A 19,684-nucleotide genomic window follows, 5' to 3' on the forward strand; every position below is an offset into this window, starting at 1 on the left:
GTGATGGGATGACTCCTTTGAAAGAGCACGGCCAATTTCCTTCCCCATGTTTCTCCAGTCGTAGCTTGTGTTCCTGACCTTGTTACTGATGAGACATTTTTATACATCTGCATACATACTCTGCAAGCCATCGTTTTTATGCCTCCTTATCAGCCCTTATCTCATATCTTATATTCATGGTCTTCAGGCAAAATGTATGTTGGTGGCAGTATGATTGTACTGCAGTCAAATTCAAATGCACATTTCTAAGTTTTCTCAATAATGTTCTTGAAAAGAACATCAGGTTCTCTCCAGGGATTCCCGTTTGAGTTTCCGAAGCATCTCAATAACACTTTTGTGCTGTGCAAACCTACCGGTAACAAATCTAGAAGCCAGCCTCTGAATTGAATTGCTTCGATATCTTCCTTTGATCCGACCTAGTGCAGATCTCTAAACATTCAATCAGAACTCGTGTATAGGTCGCACTATTGTCCTATATGCAGTCACTTTTATAGATGAACCACACTTTCCTAAAATTCTGCTGATAAACAAGTCGACCATTCATCTTCCCTATCACAATCTTCACATGCTTGTTTCATTTCACATTACTTTACAAAGTTATGCCCACGTATTTAATGACATGACTGTGTCAAGAAGCACATTATGAACACTTTGTCCAAACATTATAGATTTGTTTCTCGTACTCATCTGCAGTAACTTATATTTTTCTACATTTAGAGCCAGCTGCCATTCCTTCACCAACTGGAAATTTTGTCTCTGTCATCTGGTATCATCCTGCAGTCACTTATCTTCAACACCTTGATATACATCAGAGCACAATGAGCAAACAACAAAAGATTGTTGCCCATCCCGTCCATCGGCTCATTAAAGTATGTAAAAAAGTAATAGTGCTCTTAACACACTTCCCTATGTGGCACTCCAGATAATACCCTTGTGTCTGATGAACACTTGCAGTCAAGGAACACATACTGGGTTCTATTATTTCAGAAGTCTTCAAGTCAGTCACATATCTGGGGAATCTATTCCACATGCTCATGCCTTTGATAACAGTCTGCAATGGGGTACCATGCCAAATGTTTTCAGAAACCTATAAATATGAAATCTGCCTCTTGCTGTTCCTCCATAGCATGCAGTATTTCATATGAGAAAAGGAAAAGCTGGGTTTTCACATGAGCAATGCTTTCTAAAACTGTGCTCATTTGTGGGCATAAGCATTTTAGCCGCTAAGAAATTTATTATATTCAGACTCAGAACATGTTCTAGATTTCTGCAATATATTGATGTTAAGGATACTGGTCTGTAACTTTGCAGGTCTGTTCTTTTACCCTTCTTGGGTATAGGAGTCACTTGTGCTTTTTTCCAGTCACTTGGAACTTTGTGCTAGATGAGGCATTTGCAATAAATGCAAGCTATGTGAGGAGCCAATGCTGTGGAATGTGTTGTTGTTGTTGTTGTGGTCTTCAGTCCAGAGATGGGTTTGATGCAGCTCTCCATGCTAGTCTATCCTGTGCAAGCTTCTTCATCTCCCAGTACCTACTGCAACCTACATCCTTCTGAATCTGCATAGTGTATTCATCTCTTGGTCTCCATCTATGATTTTTACCCTCCACACTGCCCTCCATTACTGAATTGATGATCCCTTGATGTCTCAGAACATGTCCTACCAACCGATCCCTTCTTCTAGTCAAGGTGTGCCACAAATTTCTCTTCTCCCTAATTCTATTCAATACCTCCTTATTAGTTATGTGATCTACCCATCAAATCTTCAGCATTCTTCTGTAGCACCACATTTCGAAAGCTTCTATTCTCTTCTTTTCCAAACTATTTATCGTCCATGTTTCACTTCCATACATGGCCACACTCCATACAAATACTTTCAGAAACGACTTCCTGACATTTAAATCTATACTTGATGTTAACAAATTTCTCTTCTCCAGAAACGCTTTTCTTGCCATTGCCAGTCTACATTTTATATTCTCTCTACTTTAACCATCATCAGTTATTTTGCTCCACAAATAGCAAAACTCATTTACTACTTTAAGTGTCTCATTTCCTAATCTAGTACCCTCAGCATCACCCGATTTAGTTCAACTAGATTCCATTATCCTCATTTTGCTTTTGTTGATGTTCATCATATATCCTCCTTTCAAGACACTGTCCATTCCGTTCAGCTGCTCTTCCAGATCTTTTGCTGTCTCTGACAGAATTACAATGTCATCAGCGAACCTCAAAGTTTTTATTTCTTCTCCATGGATTTTAATTCCTACTCTGAATTTTTCTTTTGTTTCCTTTACCGTTTGCTCAATATACAGATTGAATAACATCAGGGATAGGCTACAACCCGGTCTCACTTCCTTCCCAACGACTGCTTCCCTTTCATGCCCCTAGACTCTTATAACTGCCATCTGGTTTCTGTACAAATTGTAAGTAGCCTTTCACTCCCTGTATTTTACCCCTGCCACGTTCAGAATTTGAAAGAGAGTATTCCAGTCAACATTGTCAAAAGCTTTCTCTAAGTCTACAAATGCTAGAAATGTAGGTTTGCCTTTCCTTAATCTATTTCTAAGGTGCTGTGGAATACACTTCGTAAAACTGAGCTGAGATTCCATCCATACCTGGCAACATATTTGTTCCCAACTTCTTCATTTGGGTCTCTGTGCCATAGATGCTTATCACTACGTTCTCCATATGGGATCAAGTGACAGTATGTTTGTATTATTCTTCTGCATGAATGTTTTCTTAAACGTGGAATTTTAAATGTTGGCTTTCATTTTGGTGTCTTCAACTGCCACATCAGACACGTCAATGAGTGAATGGATGGTAGCCTTAGACCTGCTTAGCAAATTTACATAGGACCAGAATTTTCTCAGGTTCTCAACCAGATCTTGTGCTAGGGCATGACAAAGGCAGTTTTTGTATGCTTCGCACATAGATTTTTCACCGATGCACGAATCTGTAATACCTTTTGCCCCTCGTCATTTGCGCGTTCTCTTGTGTACAGAGAGTGCAGCAGCCTTTGCTTCCTCAGCATATTGCAAATTTTGGTGCTAAACCATGCTGGGCCTTTTCCATCCTTAACCCACTTACTATGCACATAATTGTCCAGAGCACAATTTACAATGTTTAAAGTTTGCCCATAATTCCTCTATGTCCATCATTCTTGAACTAAATAATGGCCATTCATTGTCTAAGTGAGATGTTAACAACTGCTTATCTGCTCTTTCTAACAGAAACACACATAGCCTTCTTGACTGATTTATTAACTTTTGTAACCATAGTCACTATGGTGATGACATGACCACTAATCACCATCTCTGTATTGATGCCATCTTTAAGGTCCAGCCTGTTTGTAGCTACCAGGTCTAAGATATTTCCACTGTATGTGGCCTGCCAAACTAGCTGCTCAAGACAATTTTTAGAAAATATGTTCAAAAGTACGCAAAACTGTCCATCTGTATCCCATGCAATGTAATAAGCATAGACATCCCAGTCTATATTCTGTTGGTTAAAGTCACGTCCCACTAGTATTGCATGAATATTTACATGCTACTGACCAAAGACTTCCTTTGAATGACTGTAGAAGTGACACAGCAAAGTCAGGTGGCTGGTAAAAACTTCCAACAGTGAACTTGGTTTTTTCTTAGTCCTGTTATATGGGAGAAGATAACTTCACTGTCGCACTAAATTTCAACCTCAGTAGAGACAATATTTTTGTAAACTGCAATGAACTTTCCCCCTCCTATGGCCTAATCTCTCCTTCCAATAAACATTATGTGACTCTAAATATCTCAGAGTTTTCTACTTCAAGTTTTAGCCAACTCTCGGTTGCAAGAATAACCCCATCTTCTTTCTGTTGTGATTATCAATAGCAACAGCAGTAATGTAGATGTCCCTTGCAATTCTTTCTGATAGCAACAGCTTTTCCTAAATCAAAGTACACACATTGCACCCATAACTGTTTTGCTTGTGCAAAGCACTGTTCCTCAGAGAGGGAGAGTCCTTTGAGTTGTGCGTCCCTGATGAGGCCACCATCAAATACACTGATATCACACACATTTTCCATCCTGCAAACAACTTTCAAGCCAAAATCCAATACAAAATCTGATGATATGCTAGTCATTTAATACACTGAATTATTCCTTTCATTGTGATGACAAGAGTGCCCTCTGTTCAACCCAGCAACTATTTCTAATTCAGTTGTTCATCATGTTTCATTGAAAAATGCGAAACAACAGGTTAATTTTGGGTTTTCCAATGTTGATACTCCCAAAATTTATTGGATTAAGAGTGCTGTTTAATTTGTTGAGATCACTCTTCTAGTTGCCAGCGGATTTAGTTTGTCATTTATTAATGTGTAACTTCTTTATTATGTCAGCATTTCATGATTTACAGAAATGTGAATTTCTGCATGGAGGATAATTGATTTCTTAGTAAAGAAAACTTGTTTTCTGTATTTAATAATTGTGAGTTTTAGCAAAATCAACAATAAGAATTTATCGTCCCTTCAGTGTTCACTTAAGGTAAATTGTAGAATGATGATTTGAGAGATAAAATATTGTGATAAATAATTTTAGTTATATTTAGATATAAGTACATTTTTTATTCTCTGTCTTTCCCATTTAACACAACTTCAACTTTTTTCCAGGCATCTGAACGTATAGCATTATTGCAGAAAGCATGTGAAGTACATCAGACTGGATACCAGCATGCAATGTGTGGGAAAGGCATAGATCGTCATTTATTCTGCCTCTATGTTGTGTCAAAATACCTTGAAGTAGACTCAGCATTCCTGAAAGAAGTGTTGAGTGAGCCTTGGCGTCTCTCAACATCACAAACACCTCATGGGCAGACATCAAAGATGGATCTAAAGAAATATCCTCGCTGCATATCAGCTGGTGGTGGATTTGGGCCTGTTGCTGATGATGGTTATGGTGTATCATACATCATAGCTGGAGAAGATATGCTCTTTTTCCATATAACATCAAAAGTTAGCTCACCTGAAACGGTGAGTTTTTAACTCATTCATATATGAAAATAATTAGGGCTGTACCACCCAGTGAACATGTTTTGCCGTCAGTTCAGTCTTTTAAAGCTCATGTTTTCTTGGGAAAAAATACATGATTGTGTTTCTGGGACAAACAAAAATAATCATTTTAAGCTTAATTGTAAACAGCACTAACATCAGAGTTTTAGAAATACAGAAAGAAAGCTAATAAAAAATTAAGGTGAAAAAGAGCAACTGAGAAAATAAATAAAAACTATGCTGGGAGAGTGGGGTAGGGAAAGAAAAATATATTGGGCTGATGGTCACAAGAGATCACAACAAAAGGGACAGTGAAAACAATGACACAATGGCTATTTGGGGTTTACTGTGCCAAGGTCACATGAATAAGCTCAAATTGTACAGGAACTGTGAATAGTATTGGAAAGTTAATGAGGATGTTGCTACTAACGAGTTTGGCAAGTGCTATAGGCACCTTATATAAGTGTAAAGCTGATTACAGGTAGAAGATAGCTTGATATCTTACGATCGTGAGTAATTTACAGTGTTAGGGTCTTGTATAGCTTCCCACATTTTTTATATTATGCATTACATAGTTTTGTAGTTTTGCTGCTACTCATGTTACTTACCGATAATTCTCCTCACTTTGTAATTTTGTCTGTGTCTACAAGTTTTTCACAAACTGTGTGTTGTGATTCCATTTCCCCACACTGCCCAAGAAAATATTTCTGTTCTCACAGTGCAAGATTTAGCATTTTATTTCTTGATACAAGCTCTAAGGTTAATGCAGATGACATACTTGCACAGACCTCTTAGCTGGAAAATCTAGCAAATGGTTTTCTTATTTGATACTCAAGTACTATGCGTACGAATGTTAGAAGGAATCACCTCTGCAAGATTGCTGAAGTCGTATGCAGTGGAATCTTGCACAGTGAGCAGAATTCATTCCAGAATCTTACTCCTAGTGTGAAACACTCGTTAAGCATAACAATTTATCACATATAAATTAATGTAAAATATGATACTGCATTCCATGCAGAAAAAGTACAGAAAGTTTTATCTTACTCATGCCACTTATTCAAAGAAAATTATATATACAGTATTACGTACTTTATTATTCACAATACATAACCAATTCTTTTTTACTAGGAAGCTATTTATGGTCATTCGTTCCTGCTGATGCTTCAATACTTGGCAAAAATTCGACACAGCATTATCATCAAATAAATTTGTAGTGACTGTAGCCACTGCTTTATTGGGATGGTTATTTTCAATGTCAGATGCAACTGATTTCCATGCTTCCAGCATTGCACCAGATTGTTGCTGCTGTGTTGTTACTACCTACTCCTTCTCTGAATAACTTCCTGCTGTGAAACACACTGCAATTCCATAAGCTCTTCAGTGGTCATTTTGGTTGTTTCTTGGCTGTAATCTTCCACAAGCTCATCGATATCAATGTAAACCACTTCTAGTCCTGTACTCTTGGTCAAAAACAATCTCATTGACTACAGGCTCCACAGGTACTGACTCGAAAGCTGCAGAATCATACTTGAAACACACTCCTACAAAGCTTCTTCCACCCAGAAGTGAAAGTTCTCTTGGTAATCCCTTGCCACGCCTTTTCCATTATATTGACACACGCAACGATCTTGAAGTGATATTTCCAAAACTCTCTCAGAGTGAGATACGCAGCTTCAGTCAACTCAAAGCAATGCTCAAAGAGTGCTTTAGTGTAGGGCTTCTTAAAGTTAGAAATAATCTGCTGGTCCATAGGCTGGAGTAATGGAGAGATATGGGAGGCAGAAATTGAATCTTAATGAATTGCAATTCTTCAAGGAGATCATCTTGTAGGCTTGGAGAATGGGCAGGAGTGTTGTCCATAACAAGAAAGACATGGAGTGGCAGATTCATCTCTAGAAAATATTTTTTCCCGCAGAACCAAATACTTCGTTGATCCGATCACAAAAAAGATCATGTGTCACCCAAAATCTGTTGTTGGACCTCCAAATCACATTTAACCTGCTCTTCTGGACTTTACACTTCTTGAAGGGTCACGGAGTTTGTGAATTGTAAATAAACAGCAGTAAAATTTTCAAATATCTGCTTGCATTGGTGCAGAACAGCAATGTGGGACGGTCTTTCATTGACTTGTGACCGGGCATTGCATTCTCCTGTGCTGTTATAAAGGTATGCTTTGGCATTGTTTTCCAGAATAGACCCGTCTCGTCACAGTTAAAAACCTGTTATGCAGATAACCCTAAGAATCTATGAGCATCTTAAAGTTGGTGATGCTGGTTCTTCTGTGAAACTTCTCGAACCACCAACTACTTCCCTTAAACACTTGTTCAACCACTAATGATCTTGGCATCGTCTTAACAAGGTCGACAAAAATCATTCTCACCTTCTCATAAATGATGTTATCATTAATAGTGTCATTGCTAGTGATTCTCATGTATACGTATGAGGAAATCTTTTGACATCATCCAGAATACAAAACTGTTAGTTTAGGCCTGAGGTATTCCTGCCTGTCATAAGAGGAAACTAAATGGGGTCTCACCCATTTTGGCCTATATGTGATGGTCCCCTGTAGAGTTTTACCTCAATTTTTCAAAATTTTCCCAAAGAGCGAGCTAATTTGGGGAAGGGCACCATACATGGTGCATAATGTCCATCGTGCATTGAGATCTTTAGTCCACTTTCTCGTTGTCACATTGCAATCTCGCTCATTCTCCATCTCTTGGGCGAGGACACCTTTCTAGGAGCATTTTGCATCATGCACTATGCAGTGTCGCTTTCTGTGCATTCCACAGGGACATTCTTTTGCAGACTGATGATGAGATCCGTGCCAATTTAGGGCAGCAAAGTGTTCTTTTCGTCTGGCCCATCCATCGAGGTCCAAGGGATAATAAGGTTGCCACCAGTGCCTTCATCTTGGCCTTTGAGGGTGACACCTTACCCGAGAAGGTCAAGGTGATGGTCTACTGCTGTGACATCAAGCCATATATCCCTCCCCCAATACGGTGCTTTAAGTGCTGGAAGTTCAGCCATATGTCTTCCCGCTGTACTTCCAGCGTCACATGTTGAGATTGTGGACGTCCATCACATCCCAATACTCCAGGTGCCCCGCCTCCCATCTTTGTCAACTGGGGAGAGCATCATTCACCTTGCTCGCCAGACTGCAGGATTTTACAGAAAGAGATGAAAATCATGGAATATAAGACCCTGGACTGACTGACCTATACTGAGGCTAAGAGGAACTTTGAGTGCCTACATCCTGTGGCTATGACCACCTCTTACGCCGCTGCTATGAAAACAGTTGTCGCCCCCATCAGTTCCTCGCACTCCTGTCACCTCTCAGAACTAGAAGACTACACCTGCCCCCTTGATGGTGGGGGGCTCAGGGAAAAAGACGGTGGCAGCAAGTGACCCTGAGGCGTAAACTGCCTCATTGAACGTTCCATGCCTTCCCAGTCTCACGGTGACGTCATCCTCCAGTGTAATTGCGGGGTTTTTTCCACCACCTGGCTGTGCTAAGGCAACTGTTAAGCTTTACACCTGCTTTCTGCATTGCCATCCAGGAAACCTGGTTCCTGGCAATGCGGACCCTTGCCCTCCGTGGCTATAAGGAATACTACAGGAACTGTAGCGAGTATAATCGAGTGTCAGGTGGAGTTTGCGTTTATGTCCTAAACTCAGTCTGTAGTGAAACTGTGCCCCTTCAAACCCCTCTTGAAGCTGTGGCTGTCAGAATAAGGATGACACAGGAAATAACTGTCTGCAATGTATATCTTCCTCCAGATGGTGTAGTATTCCCCAATGTATTAACTGCACTGATTGATCAACTCCCTAAACTTTCCTACTTTTTGGAGATTTTACTGTCCATAAGCCCTTGTGGGGTGGCACCGTGCTTACTGGCCGAGGCAGAGATGTTGAAACTTTACTGTCTCAGTTCGACCTCTGCCTCTTTAATAATGGGGCCACTACACATTTCAGTGTGGCTCATGGTAGCTACTCAGCCATTGATTTATCAATTTGCAGCCCAGGACTTCTCCCATCTATCCACTGGAGAGCACATGATGACCCATGTGGTAGTGGCCATTTCCGCATATTCCTGTCACTGCCCCAGCATCATGCCCATGGATGCCTGCCCAGATTGTCCGCATGGTGACAGTGATGTGGTGGTTGAGCAGGTAACTACAACGATCGTCTCTGTGCCAGAAAATGCGATCCCTTGTTCTTTACGGTGCCCCATCAAAAGGCAGTCCCTTGGTGGTCGTCGGAAGCCGCTGAAGCAATTAAGGAGTGCTGACGAGCTCTACAGCAGCACCCTTCCCTGGAACATCTCATAGCCTTTAAACGGCTCCTTGCCAATGTTCGTCAACTTCTTAAACAATGGAAGCAGTAGTTCCGGGAGAGATATGTCTCGACCATTGGGTGCCATACATCACCTTCCCAAGTCTGGGCAAAGATCAAACGTGTTTTCGGGTACCAAACCCCAACAGGTGTTCCCAGTGTTAACATAAATAGCATGTTATCTACTGACACAAACGTGATTGCTGAGCACTTTGCTGAGCACTATGCTCAAGCCTCTGCATCGGAGAATTACCCCCCTAGCTTTTCGCACTCTCAAACGGCTGCTGGAAGGGAAAGTCCTCTCATTTACTACACACCACAGTGAATCCCATAATGCCCCATTTACAGAGTGGAAGCTCCTCAGTGCCCTTGCACATTGCCCCAACACAGCTCGTGGGCCAGATTGGATCCACAGTCAGATGATTAAACATCTATCATCTGACTACAAATGACATTATCCTCATCATCTTTAACTGGATCCGGTTTTATGGCGTCTTTCAATTGCAATGGCGGGACAGCACCATCATTCCAGTGCTCAAACCTGGTAAAAACACACTTGATGTGGATAGCTATCGGTCTGTCAGTACTCACCAATGTTCTTTGTAAGCTGCTGGAACGTATGATTTATGAAAAGCATATGACACGACCTGGCAACATCGTATCCTTGCCACATTATACAAGTGGGGTCTCTGAGGCCCGCTCACGATTTTTATCCAAAATTTCCTGTTGCTCCGTACTTTCCGTGTCCAAGTTGGTTCCTCCCTTAGTCTCCCCCCCCCCCCCCCCCCCCCCCCCAATATCCAGGAGAAAGGGGGCCCACAGGGCTCTCTATTGAGTGTCTCTCTATTTTTAGTGGCCATTAATGGTCTAGCAACAGCTGTAGGGTTGTCCATCTCACCTTCTCTATATGCAGATGACTTCTGCATTTCGTACTGCTCCACCAGTACTGGTGATGCTGAGCGGCGCCGACAGGGAGCCATCCATAAGGTGCAGTTATGGGTTATAGCCCACGGTTTCCAGTTTTCAGCTGCAAAGTTGTGTGTTATGCACTTCTGTCAGCGTCGTACTGTTCATCCAGAACCAGAACTTTACCTTAATGACAATCCACTCACTGTAGTGGAGACATATTGATTCTTAGGACTGGTTTTAGACTTCTGATTGACTTGGCTTCCAGCTTAAGCAGAAGTGCTGGCAGCACCTCAATGCCCTCTGCTGCCTGAGCAACACCAACTGGTGTGCCGGTCACTCTACGCTGCTGCAGCTCTACAGAGCTTTTGTTCAATCCCACCTCGACTATGGCAGTCTAGTTAATGGTTCAGCGGCGCCCTCAGCATTGTGTTTACTCGAACCAGTGCACCACTGTGGCATTCGCCTAGCAACAGGAGCTTTTAGGACGAGTCCGTTGACCAGCATCCTTGTGGGGACCTCAGCCCCTCCATTGCAGGTTAGTCGTGCACAACTGCTGGTCAGTTACATTGCACACATTCATAGTTCTCCTGCACATCCGAATTGCCATCTCCTTTTCCCACCCACGGCGGTTCATCTCCTGCATCGGCACCCCAGGTCAGGGCTTTCAGTTGCAGTTTGTGTCCAATCCCTTCTTTCCGAACTGGAGTACTTGCCTTTACTTGAGGTCCATTCACGTACACCTCCATGGCGTACACCTTGGCCGCAGCTTTGCCTTGACCTTTCACATTCCCCTATGGACTCAGTTAACCCTGCAGCTCTCTGCTGTCACTTCCTCTTGATTCTTTACATGTACTGAGGCCATGAAGTGGTTTACACCGACGGCTTGATGGCTGATGCTCACGTCTGCTTTGTGTATGTCCATGGAAGACATATTGAAGAGCATTCCTTGCCCGATGGTTGCAGTGTTTTCATGGCCGAGCTGGTGGCTATATCTCGTGCTCTTGAGCACATCAGTTCATGCCCTGGGAAGTTGTTTCTTCTGTGTAGTGACTCCTTGAGTAGCCTACAAGCTATCGACCAGTGCTACCCTCATCATCCTTTGGTAGTGACCATCCAGGAGTCCATGTATGCCCTGGAATGGTTCAGTCATTCAGTGGTGTTTGTCTGGACCCCAGGTCACGTCAGAATCCCAGGCAATGAACTTGCTGACAGGCTTGCCAAACAGGCTAAGCGGAAAATGCTCATGGAGATTGGCTTCTCTGCAACTGACCTGCGTTCAGTACTATGCCGCGGCTTGCATGCACAACAAACTGTGCCATTAAGGAGACTACGAATGTATGGCAGTTCGATGCAGGCCTCTCGCAGGGACTCTGTGGTTTTCTGCTGGCTCTGAATTGGACACACTTGGGTGACACACAGCTACCTCCTGCGCTGTGATGACCCACCTCAGTGTCGGTGCGGCGCCCGACTGACAGTGGCCCACATCTTAGTGAGCTGTCCTTCTTTGGCTGCCCTGCGATGGACTCTTCAGTTACCGGACTCATTGCCATTAATTTTAGCTGGCAATGCCTCATTGGCTAATTTAGTTTTATGTTTTATATGTGATGGTGGGTTTTATCATTCTATATAAGTTTTAGTGCATATCCTTTGTCCCTTTGTGTTCTGCACTCTAATGCTTTTAGGGTGGATGTCGTGATGTGTTGCAGAGTGACTGGCTTTTCCTTTTTATTCTCATTGATCAGCCAGCCACAGTCATCTGCCCTCTTGTTTTTACCCCTTCTACCTGTTTCTTGCTTCTCTCTGTGGTCTTCTTTTCCTGTTTTGCCCATAGTAGGGTTTGTTGTCCGTTTGTCGTTCTTCTGGTTCTTCCTTTCTCCTGTTATTGAGCTGTATGTCTCCTTTATTCTCTTCTTTCCATTGTGTAATTATTTTACTGGGAACAAGGGACTGATGACCTCGCAGTTTGGTCCTCCCCCCCCCCCACCCCCCACCCCTCTTAATCACCGTCCGACCAACCAACAAAACTGTTGTTTAGATACTCTTGTCACTCCCTGTGAAGCATCTATCTCCTTAATCTTGTCCTTGTTCTTGAGGATACTGCTAACAGTTAATGTAGACTGATCGTATGTGTGTGCTAAATCAGCAACGCTCACAACATGTTTGGGTTTCTCAGTGATTTTATATTTCATTTCTAAGGTAATTTTCTTTCTCTTACTGTCGTCTTCTCGTGGCTTTATCTTTGGACACATTTCTACGAAGGTTATTAAAGTTTGCAAACAAAGAAACACTGTATGAAAATGAGCTTAGAAAAATGTGTGATCACAAGCAGCACTAATATGGTAGCAGAAAGAGCGCTGAACCCACACTGCAGTACATACTAAAGATATTGTCATACAGTTTGGAAAGACATCTTTGATATTTGTAGGTTACGTCAATATCTGTGTCTTCACCATATCCAAGGCTTGTTTCTAATTGAAGCTGAAAGAGTTATAGTGGCTAATTCTATAATGCCTATAGCATTTGGCAGTCAGTTTCTTCTTTATCAAATTGGAGACGTAAGGATGTAATTTTGGTTTAGAAAACTGTGAGAGTGTAGAACATTTTAGGATACACTGTGGTGCCTTTCTGTATATCTGACTGATGTTGACTGTATGGAAAAAGTGTGTTCCTAATGATGAAAATGAGAACAGTCCTGTTGTTACTCTTGTTCATCTGCATCATCTTAAGTATGCCTTGATTAACTGCTGTTCAAGTGCACTTTCGTAAATTATTAATGAATCCCTTACATTATATCTGTATGATGAGCAGCATCATTTGTAAACCATCAGAGGTTATGTGTAATTTGTCTTCCAGGCTATTTGTACAAAACGCATTTAGCAGCAAACCTGCCACTGCTTGTGTGTGTGAAGAATATTTCTCACAAAGAATAGAAACATTATTCTAGATAATATAACTTTGTCATTTGTTCTGCTACCTTTCTCATGGGTAGGGCAATTCTCAGTAATATGCTTCTCATTTTAGCTATCTTTTTTTGAATTTGCATGTTTTAATGTAAAAGTGATATAGAAACAAAAATAAACATATTTATGTACATTGGTTGTGATACACTTCTTTGCCAGAACTACATTTGGCCGATCACGTTAACATAGCAGAGCAAAACATATTGTATGGGTATCCACCAAAACATAAATGCAATGTGATACACAAGCCATGAGATTTAATTGGATTCGGCACACCTTATGAAATCTTCTAGGTTACTTAATAAATTGACTGGAAAAAAAATTGCGACTCCAAGGAGGAGTAGTTTACGAAAGTTGGTAGGCATGTTTCCACATCTAAAAAATGATATCTGTTCAGATGTCATGCCAGTTGCATAAGAGTGGCACTAGTAACGCCACTATGAGGATGCAAGTCAGATTTTGTTTTAAATACTCACTGTACCGGCTGTAAGCATGAGTTATCTTTGAAATTTGACGTAGTGTGTTAGGTTTGTCAGGAGTGACTTTAAGGCAACAAAGATTCAATTTCAACACCTCACTGTGCTTGAATGAGGTTGTGTAATAGGACTATGGAAAGCTTGATGTTCCTTCTGTGATACTGCTAAAGGACTTAGTGGAATGTAGCCATTGTACATGATTGCTGGGAGCGGTGGTCGCGAGAAGACCAGCCTCCGAATGGCCATGTAGCACTACCAAGAGGAAAGACCATTGTGTTTGGTGTATGGCTTTGGCACATCATACTGTTTCTGCAGCAGCAATTTGAGCAGAAATTGGCACCATAGTGTGAAACAACAAACTGTTACAAATAGGTTACTTCAAGGTATGCTCTATGCCAGATGCCCTGAAGCATGCGTTCTGTTTACCCCAAATCACTGGCATTTGCAACTTCAGTGGTATTAAACGAGAGCTCATTGGAGGACAGGGTGGGCATCTGTTGTGTTTTCTGATGAAAGCTGTTCTGCCTCGGTGCCAATAATGGCCTCGTGTTGGTTTGAAGGTGGTAAGTTGAGGGCCTGCAACCAATCAGCCTGTGTGATAGACACACTGGACCTACACCTGGAGTGTCCTGGGTGCGCTTTCTTATGGCAGTGGGAGCACTCTCATTTTATCATGCACCCTGACTGTAAATTTGTACATCAGTCTGATGATTTGACCTGTTGTGCTGCTATCCATGAACAGCATTCCAGGGGGTGTTTTCCAACAGGGTAACACTCGCCCACATACCGCTTTTGTAACCCAAAATGCTCTACAGTGTGTCGACATGTCGCCTTGGCCTCTTTGGTCACCAGATCTGTCTCCAGTTAAGCACTTAATGGGACATCATTGAATGACAATCCCAAGGTCATCCGCAACCAGCATTAACTGCTTCTCTAGTGACCAGGTGCAAAAGGCATGGAACGCCATCCCACAAATTGAAATCCGGCACCTGTAAACCACAATACAGCCTTACAGCCTGTTTGCATGCTTGCACACAACTATCTGGCAGTTACACCAATTATTAATGTACCAGAATTTCATATTTGCAATGGCTTATGTTGCGCTTACATTAAAGTGTGATCTCTCAAAGTTAATCACATAATGTTTCCTAAACAAATGTATTCCTAAAATTTCATCACTCTACAATCTGTGTATGTTATCTGAAGGGAAAATAAAAGACAAGATAAAATACTAAATACTGCTCATAAATTACTGCTTATCTACAAAGAAGTATCCTAATTTGCAACATTCAGTATTCCATTCAAGCAAATCCATATTATTATTATTATTATTATTATTATTATTATTATTATTATTATTATTATCCTAATAAAAAGCTTGTGTTTGAAACAATTTGGGAATTACGTGAAATTTAGTTTGGTCAGCTAAGTATACAACAAGAAAAGGCACAAACAATATTGATGTAACTTGACGTTGCTGTTGAATGTGTGCTAATTTGTTGTACAGATTGTCTTTAAACTCAAACCCCTTAAGGCCTAGGTACAGGTGATGCAGAGATTGGGGAGATGTGGAGGAAGGGCGGAGCGGAGAAGGGGGGGGGGGGGGGGGGGGAGGTGTGAGATCTTGGAAATCTATCATTTTCACTCATTTAGATTCACTCACATGCTGTTATTACACCCTTTGTCACTGAAAAGGCACACTAGCAGTTGCTTTCATATTTTCACTTCGTTTGACGGCTCTTTACGAATTGAGCTTGTAACACAGCCCAAGAGATCACAGCTAGAGTCCACCATATGCCATCTGTCTGCAGTCTTACTATTATTGGTATGTAGATGTCAGTGAATAGAATAAATTAACTCTGCAATGGAGTGTGCAGTGATTTGAATCTTCCTGCCGGATTAAAACTGTGTGCTGGCCTGAGACTTGAACCTGGGATGCTTGTCTTTCACAGGCAAGTACTCTGCGAGCTTAGCTATCCAAGCAAGACTTTTGACCTGCTCTCACAGCTTTACTTCCACCAGTACCTCATCAGCTACTTTCAAACTTCACAGTTCACAGAAGTTCTCCTAAGTTGATGGATTACCATTCCTCGAAGAAAGGATCTTGCAGAGATATAGCTTAGCAACAGGCACATCTCTGCAATATCCTTTCCTCTACTAATGATAGTCCTGCAAGGTTGCTGGAGGACTCCAGTGAGGTTTTGAAGGTAGGAGATGAGGCGAAACTGTAAAACTGTGAGGGCAGGTCATGAGCTGTGCTTAGATAGCTCAATTGGTAGAGCACTTGCCCACAAAAGCCAAAGGTTACAGGTTCAAGTCATGCACCAGCATCCATGTGTTAGTGCACAATTACATTGTTACATTGGCCAGAAAATTATACTCTTAAGAATTATGTAAATCCTCAAGAATTTGCTGATGTTCTCAGCATTAATGTTACAGTAATAATGAGGTTTTGGTGATAGTATGGATACCGTTGATAAGTGGGTGCAACAAGTCATCTCAAACTTGAATGAAAGTGCTATAGAGGAACTTATTATTGTAGTAGTATAACATTTAAGCCATGCATTACTTTAAAAAGTAATTTTTTCTTTGTTTGCAGGATTCTAGCAGATTTGCTGAACGTATCTGTACAGCACTGAGTGACATGAAGTCCTTAGTTGAAGAGTGGAAGAAGCAGCAAAAGAAATAACACAATGACTGTACTTTTGAAGTTTCAGTGTGTTGATCAACTTGGGCAAAGGATTGAAAGCAGAATTTCAGAAATACGTTGAACACATGTTTGGTGCAGGAATATCAGGTATAATGTGGGAGATGAGCTCATCTGTTGTTGGTTTTTAAACTTTATCTTGTCTAATTAGTAATGACATTTTAATTTTATGTGACAAACATCAGAGTGTTATCCATCAGTATTTATGTACTCATGTTACATCCTTTTTCTTGCACTCTTTGTAGAAAATGCCTATGTTGTCATTTCTTTAAAAGTGCAGCCTGTAAATAGTTTAGGAAGTGCCTAATCAAAGTGTAAAATAATCCTAATGTAGGGTACAGTTATACTTATGGAGTATTTGACATACTTGCATAATATATGCAGTACTTTTCATTTAGGTGAGGAATGCACACAAGTACTTTTTTATATGCTCAAGTTATTTAAAGTTGCAGTGTTTAACAAATAATAATACGAGAGTTTTGTGGGGGAGAACTTACAACCACAGAATGTTGTAGCACATTATTTTACTTCATAGTTGTTATTTCCTTTCTTCCAAAGAACTGACAAACATAGCAATGCAATTTCATCATGCAACCTATCAATGCAATGTTGTGTGTGTATGTGTTTGAATATTTTTGTATGTATATTTGTGGTTTGAAAATGAATGGTATGTTGCTGTTATACAAAATGAAATATAATATTATTGTTAACACCATTTATAAAATGAAGTGTGACTGACTATGATCAAAATGTCAGAGACTCTTGCCTTGTATTGTGTGGAGCATTCACTTCTCGTTCAGAAAAAGCATCTGAAGTAATGACATTTGTAGTTCTCTAGCATTACCTGTATGTTGAAACTGTTGTGTTCTTTCTTTTCTCTGTGAAAATCACTTTCCCCAACATTGCTGAACTAGAAAAGAAAATGATATTTAAAGTGCCATCTTATTAATTATTTAGTTTTATTTTTTATCTGTTAATGACCATGTGATGGGGGGAAATCTCAAAACTGTCATACACTTAAAAAGGGACTTCCTGTGAGATGAATGTTAAACTGTATAACAGCTTACAGTGTCTGATGTATATATTCTACTATACTTTTGTACGTCTCATTGACTATATTCAGTACATTTCTCAGCACTATGTGCTGATATGTTGTTCTTGTTGTTTTTGTTTCCAGCCTTAAGAAAGAAAAAATTATCCATTTGCATCCTTTTGAATTCAGTACCTTTTTCTTGAAACCTGTTTGGGAATAATTTGAATAAAAACATTTTTATTACAAATTTGTTTTTCTGTGACAAAATACAATAGAGAGCTTTAAAATTTATTACTTGTACTTGTTTTGAATTTCCCTTACATGTACCCTGTACCTGGCACTATGCTTCCACACTTTCAGAGAGTAAATTCTCAGCACCATGAGAAACATGTCTGTTGTCATGGTTTTATATACCTAAGAAGCACCCTCCTCTTTATTCTTAATATGATAAATACTTGATCTAAATGATTAATGGAAAATCTCATATAAAGATGTGAAACAAATACTAACAAAGAGATAGAGGCGCTGGCCAGTACTTACCTCAGCTCAGTACAGCCGATAGATACACAAAAAACAGAACCGAAAATTTACGTACCTGGCTTTCGGAACAAATGTTCCTTCATCAGGGAGGAGAGAGGGGAGAGAAAGGGAAGAAGGGAAAGTGGAGTCAGTTACTCACAACCCAGGTTATGAAGCAACAGGGAAAGGAAAACAGGGAGGGTAGCACGGATGGAGGCATGGTTGTCAGAGGGAAACCAAAGATATTCTACTGTAAGTACTGTGCCAGCTTCAAACCAAAGAGGATGCATACAGAAGTAAAGAGGTATGTAGTATAAACACAACTATGTAGGATGAAAAGATGCGTGAATGGCTAAAGAGGAGAAGACTGAAGAGTAAATGGGAGTGAGGTTGTTTAACGTAGGTTCAGTCCAGGGGGATGTCGGGATGAAAGGATGTGTTGGAGTGCAAGTTCCCATCTCCGCAGTTCAGAGGGACTGGTGTTGGGTGGGAGAAGCCAAATGGCACAACGGTGTAGCAGGTTCCTAGGTCCCTAGAATTATGCTGGAGGGCATGCTCCGCTACTGGGTATTGAACATCTCCTAGGCAGACAGTTCGTCTGTGTCCGTTCATGCGCTCAGCCAGTTTAGTTGTTGTCATACTGATGTAAAAGGCTGTGCAGTGCAGGCATGTCAGCTGATAAATGACATGTGTAGTTTCACACGTGGCCCTGCCTTGAATTGTGTATGTTTTATCAGTAGCAGGGCTGGAGTAGGTGGTTGTGGTGGGACGCAAGGGGCAGGTTTTTCAGGGGGCTCGGTTACAGGGGTAGGAACCGCTGGGTAGAGAAGGTAGTCGGAATATTGTAGGGTTTAACAAGGATGTTACGGAGGTTAGGGGGGTGACGAAAGGCAACTCTGGGTGGTGTGGGGAGAATTTTGTCAAGGGACGATCTCATTTCAGGGGTTGACTTGAGAAAGTCTTATCCCTGGCGGAGTAATTTGTTGATGTATTCGAGGCCAGGATAATATTGGGTGACAAGGGGGATGCTTCTGTGTGGTCTGGGGGTAGGAACATTGTTGTTGGACGGGGAGGAATGTATTGCTCGGGAGATCTGTTTGTGGACAAGGTCTGCAGGATAGTTGCGGGAGAGGAAAGCACTGGTCAGGTTATTGGTGTAATTGTTGAGGGATTCGTGACTGGAGCAGATACGTTTGCCACGAATACCTAGGCTGTAGGGAAGGGAGCGTTTGATGTGGAATGGATGGCAGCTATCAAAGTGAAGGTACTGTTATTTGTTTGTGGGTTTGATATGGACAGAGGTGTGGATGTGAGCTTCAACAAGATGAAGGTCAACATCCAGGAAGGTGGCTTGGGTTTTGGAGAAGGACCAGGTGAAATTCAGATTCGAAAAGGACTTGAGGTTATGGAGGAAATTAAGGAGTGTTTCTTCACCATGAGTCCAGACCACAAAGATGTCATCTATAAACCTATACCAGGCCATGGGAAGCAGCTGTTGGGTCTTCAGGAAAGCCGCCTCCATGCGGCCCATGAAGAGGTTGGCATAGGACAGAGCCATCCTGGTTCCCATGGCCGTTCCGCTGATTTGTTTGTAGGTCTGGCCTTCAAAAGTGAAGTAATTATGGATGAGGATGAAGTTGGTAAGTGTGATAAGGAATGAGGTTTTTGGAAGATCTTCGAGTGGGCGTTGGGAGAGGTAGTGCTCAAGGGCAGAGAGACCATGGG

At 41.3% G+C, this 19,684-nt stretch overlaps 1 protein-coding gene across 6 annotated transcripts in view; it reads left to right on the plus strand.

Moving 5' to 3' along the window:
* LOC126481700 (carnitine O-palmitoyltransferase 1, liver isoform) overlaps window positions 1–17,687 on the plus strand; it is a 259,041-nt gene extending 241,354 nt beyond the window's left edge. For all 6 annotated transcript variants that reach the window (XM_050105668.1, XM_050105691.1, XM_050105652.1 and 3 more), the window contains 2 exons: window positions 4,646–5,005; window positions 16,300–17,687. In XM_050105668.1, the coding sequence (XP_049961625.1) occupies window positions 4,646–5,005; window positions 16,300–16,389 (450 nt within the window). In that variant the 3' untranslated portion in view covers window positions 16,390–17,687. The remainder of the gene's footprint in view (window positions 1–4,645; window positions 5,006–16,299) is intronic.
* The last annotated feature ends 1,997 nt before the right edge of the window (window positions 17,688–19,684 follow it).

The sequence above is a fragment of the Schistocerca serialis genome, chromosome 1, assembly GCF_023864345.2.
Source record: "Schistocerca serialis cubense isolate TAMUIC-IGC-003099 chromosome 1, iqSchSeri2.2, whole genome shotgun sequence".
Lineage (NCBI taxonomy): Eukaryota > Metazoa > Arthropoda > Insecta > Orthoptera > Acrididae > Schistocerca > Schistocerca serialis.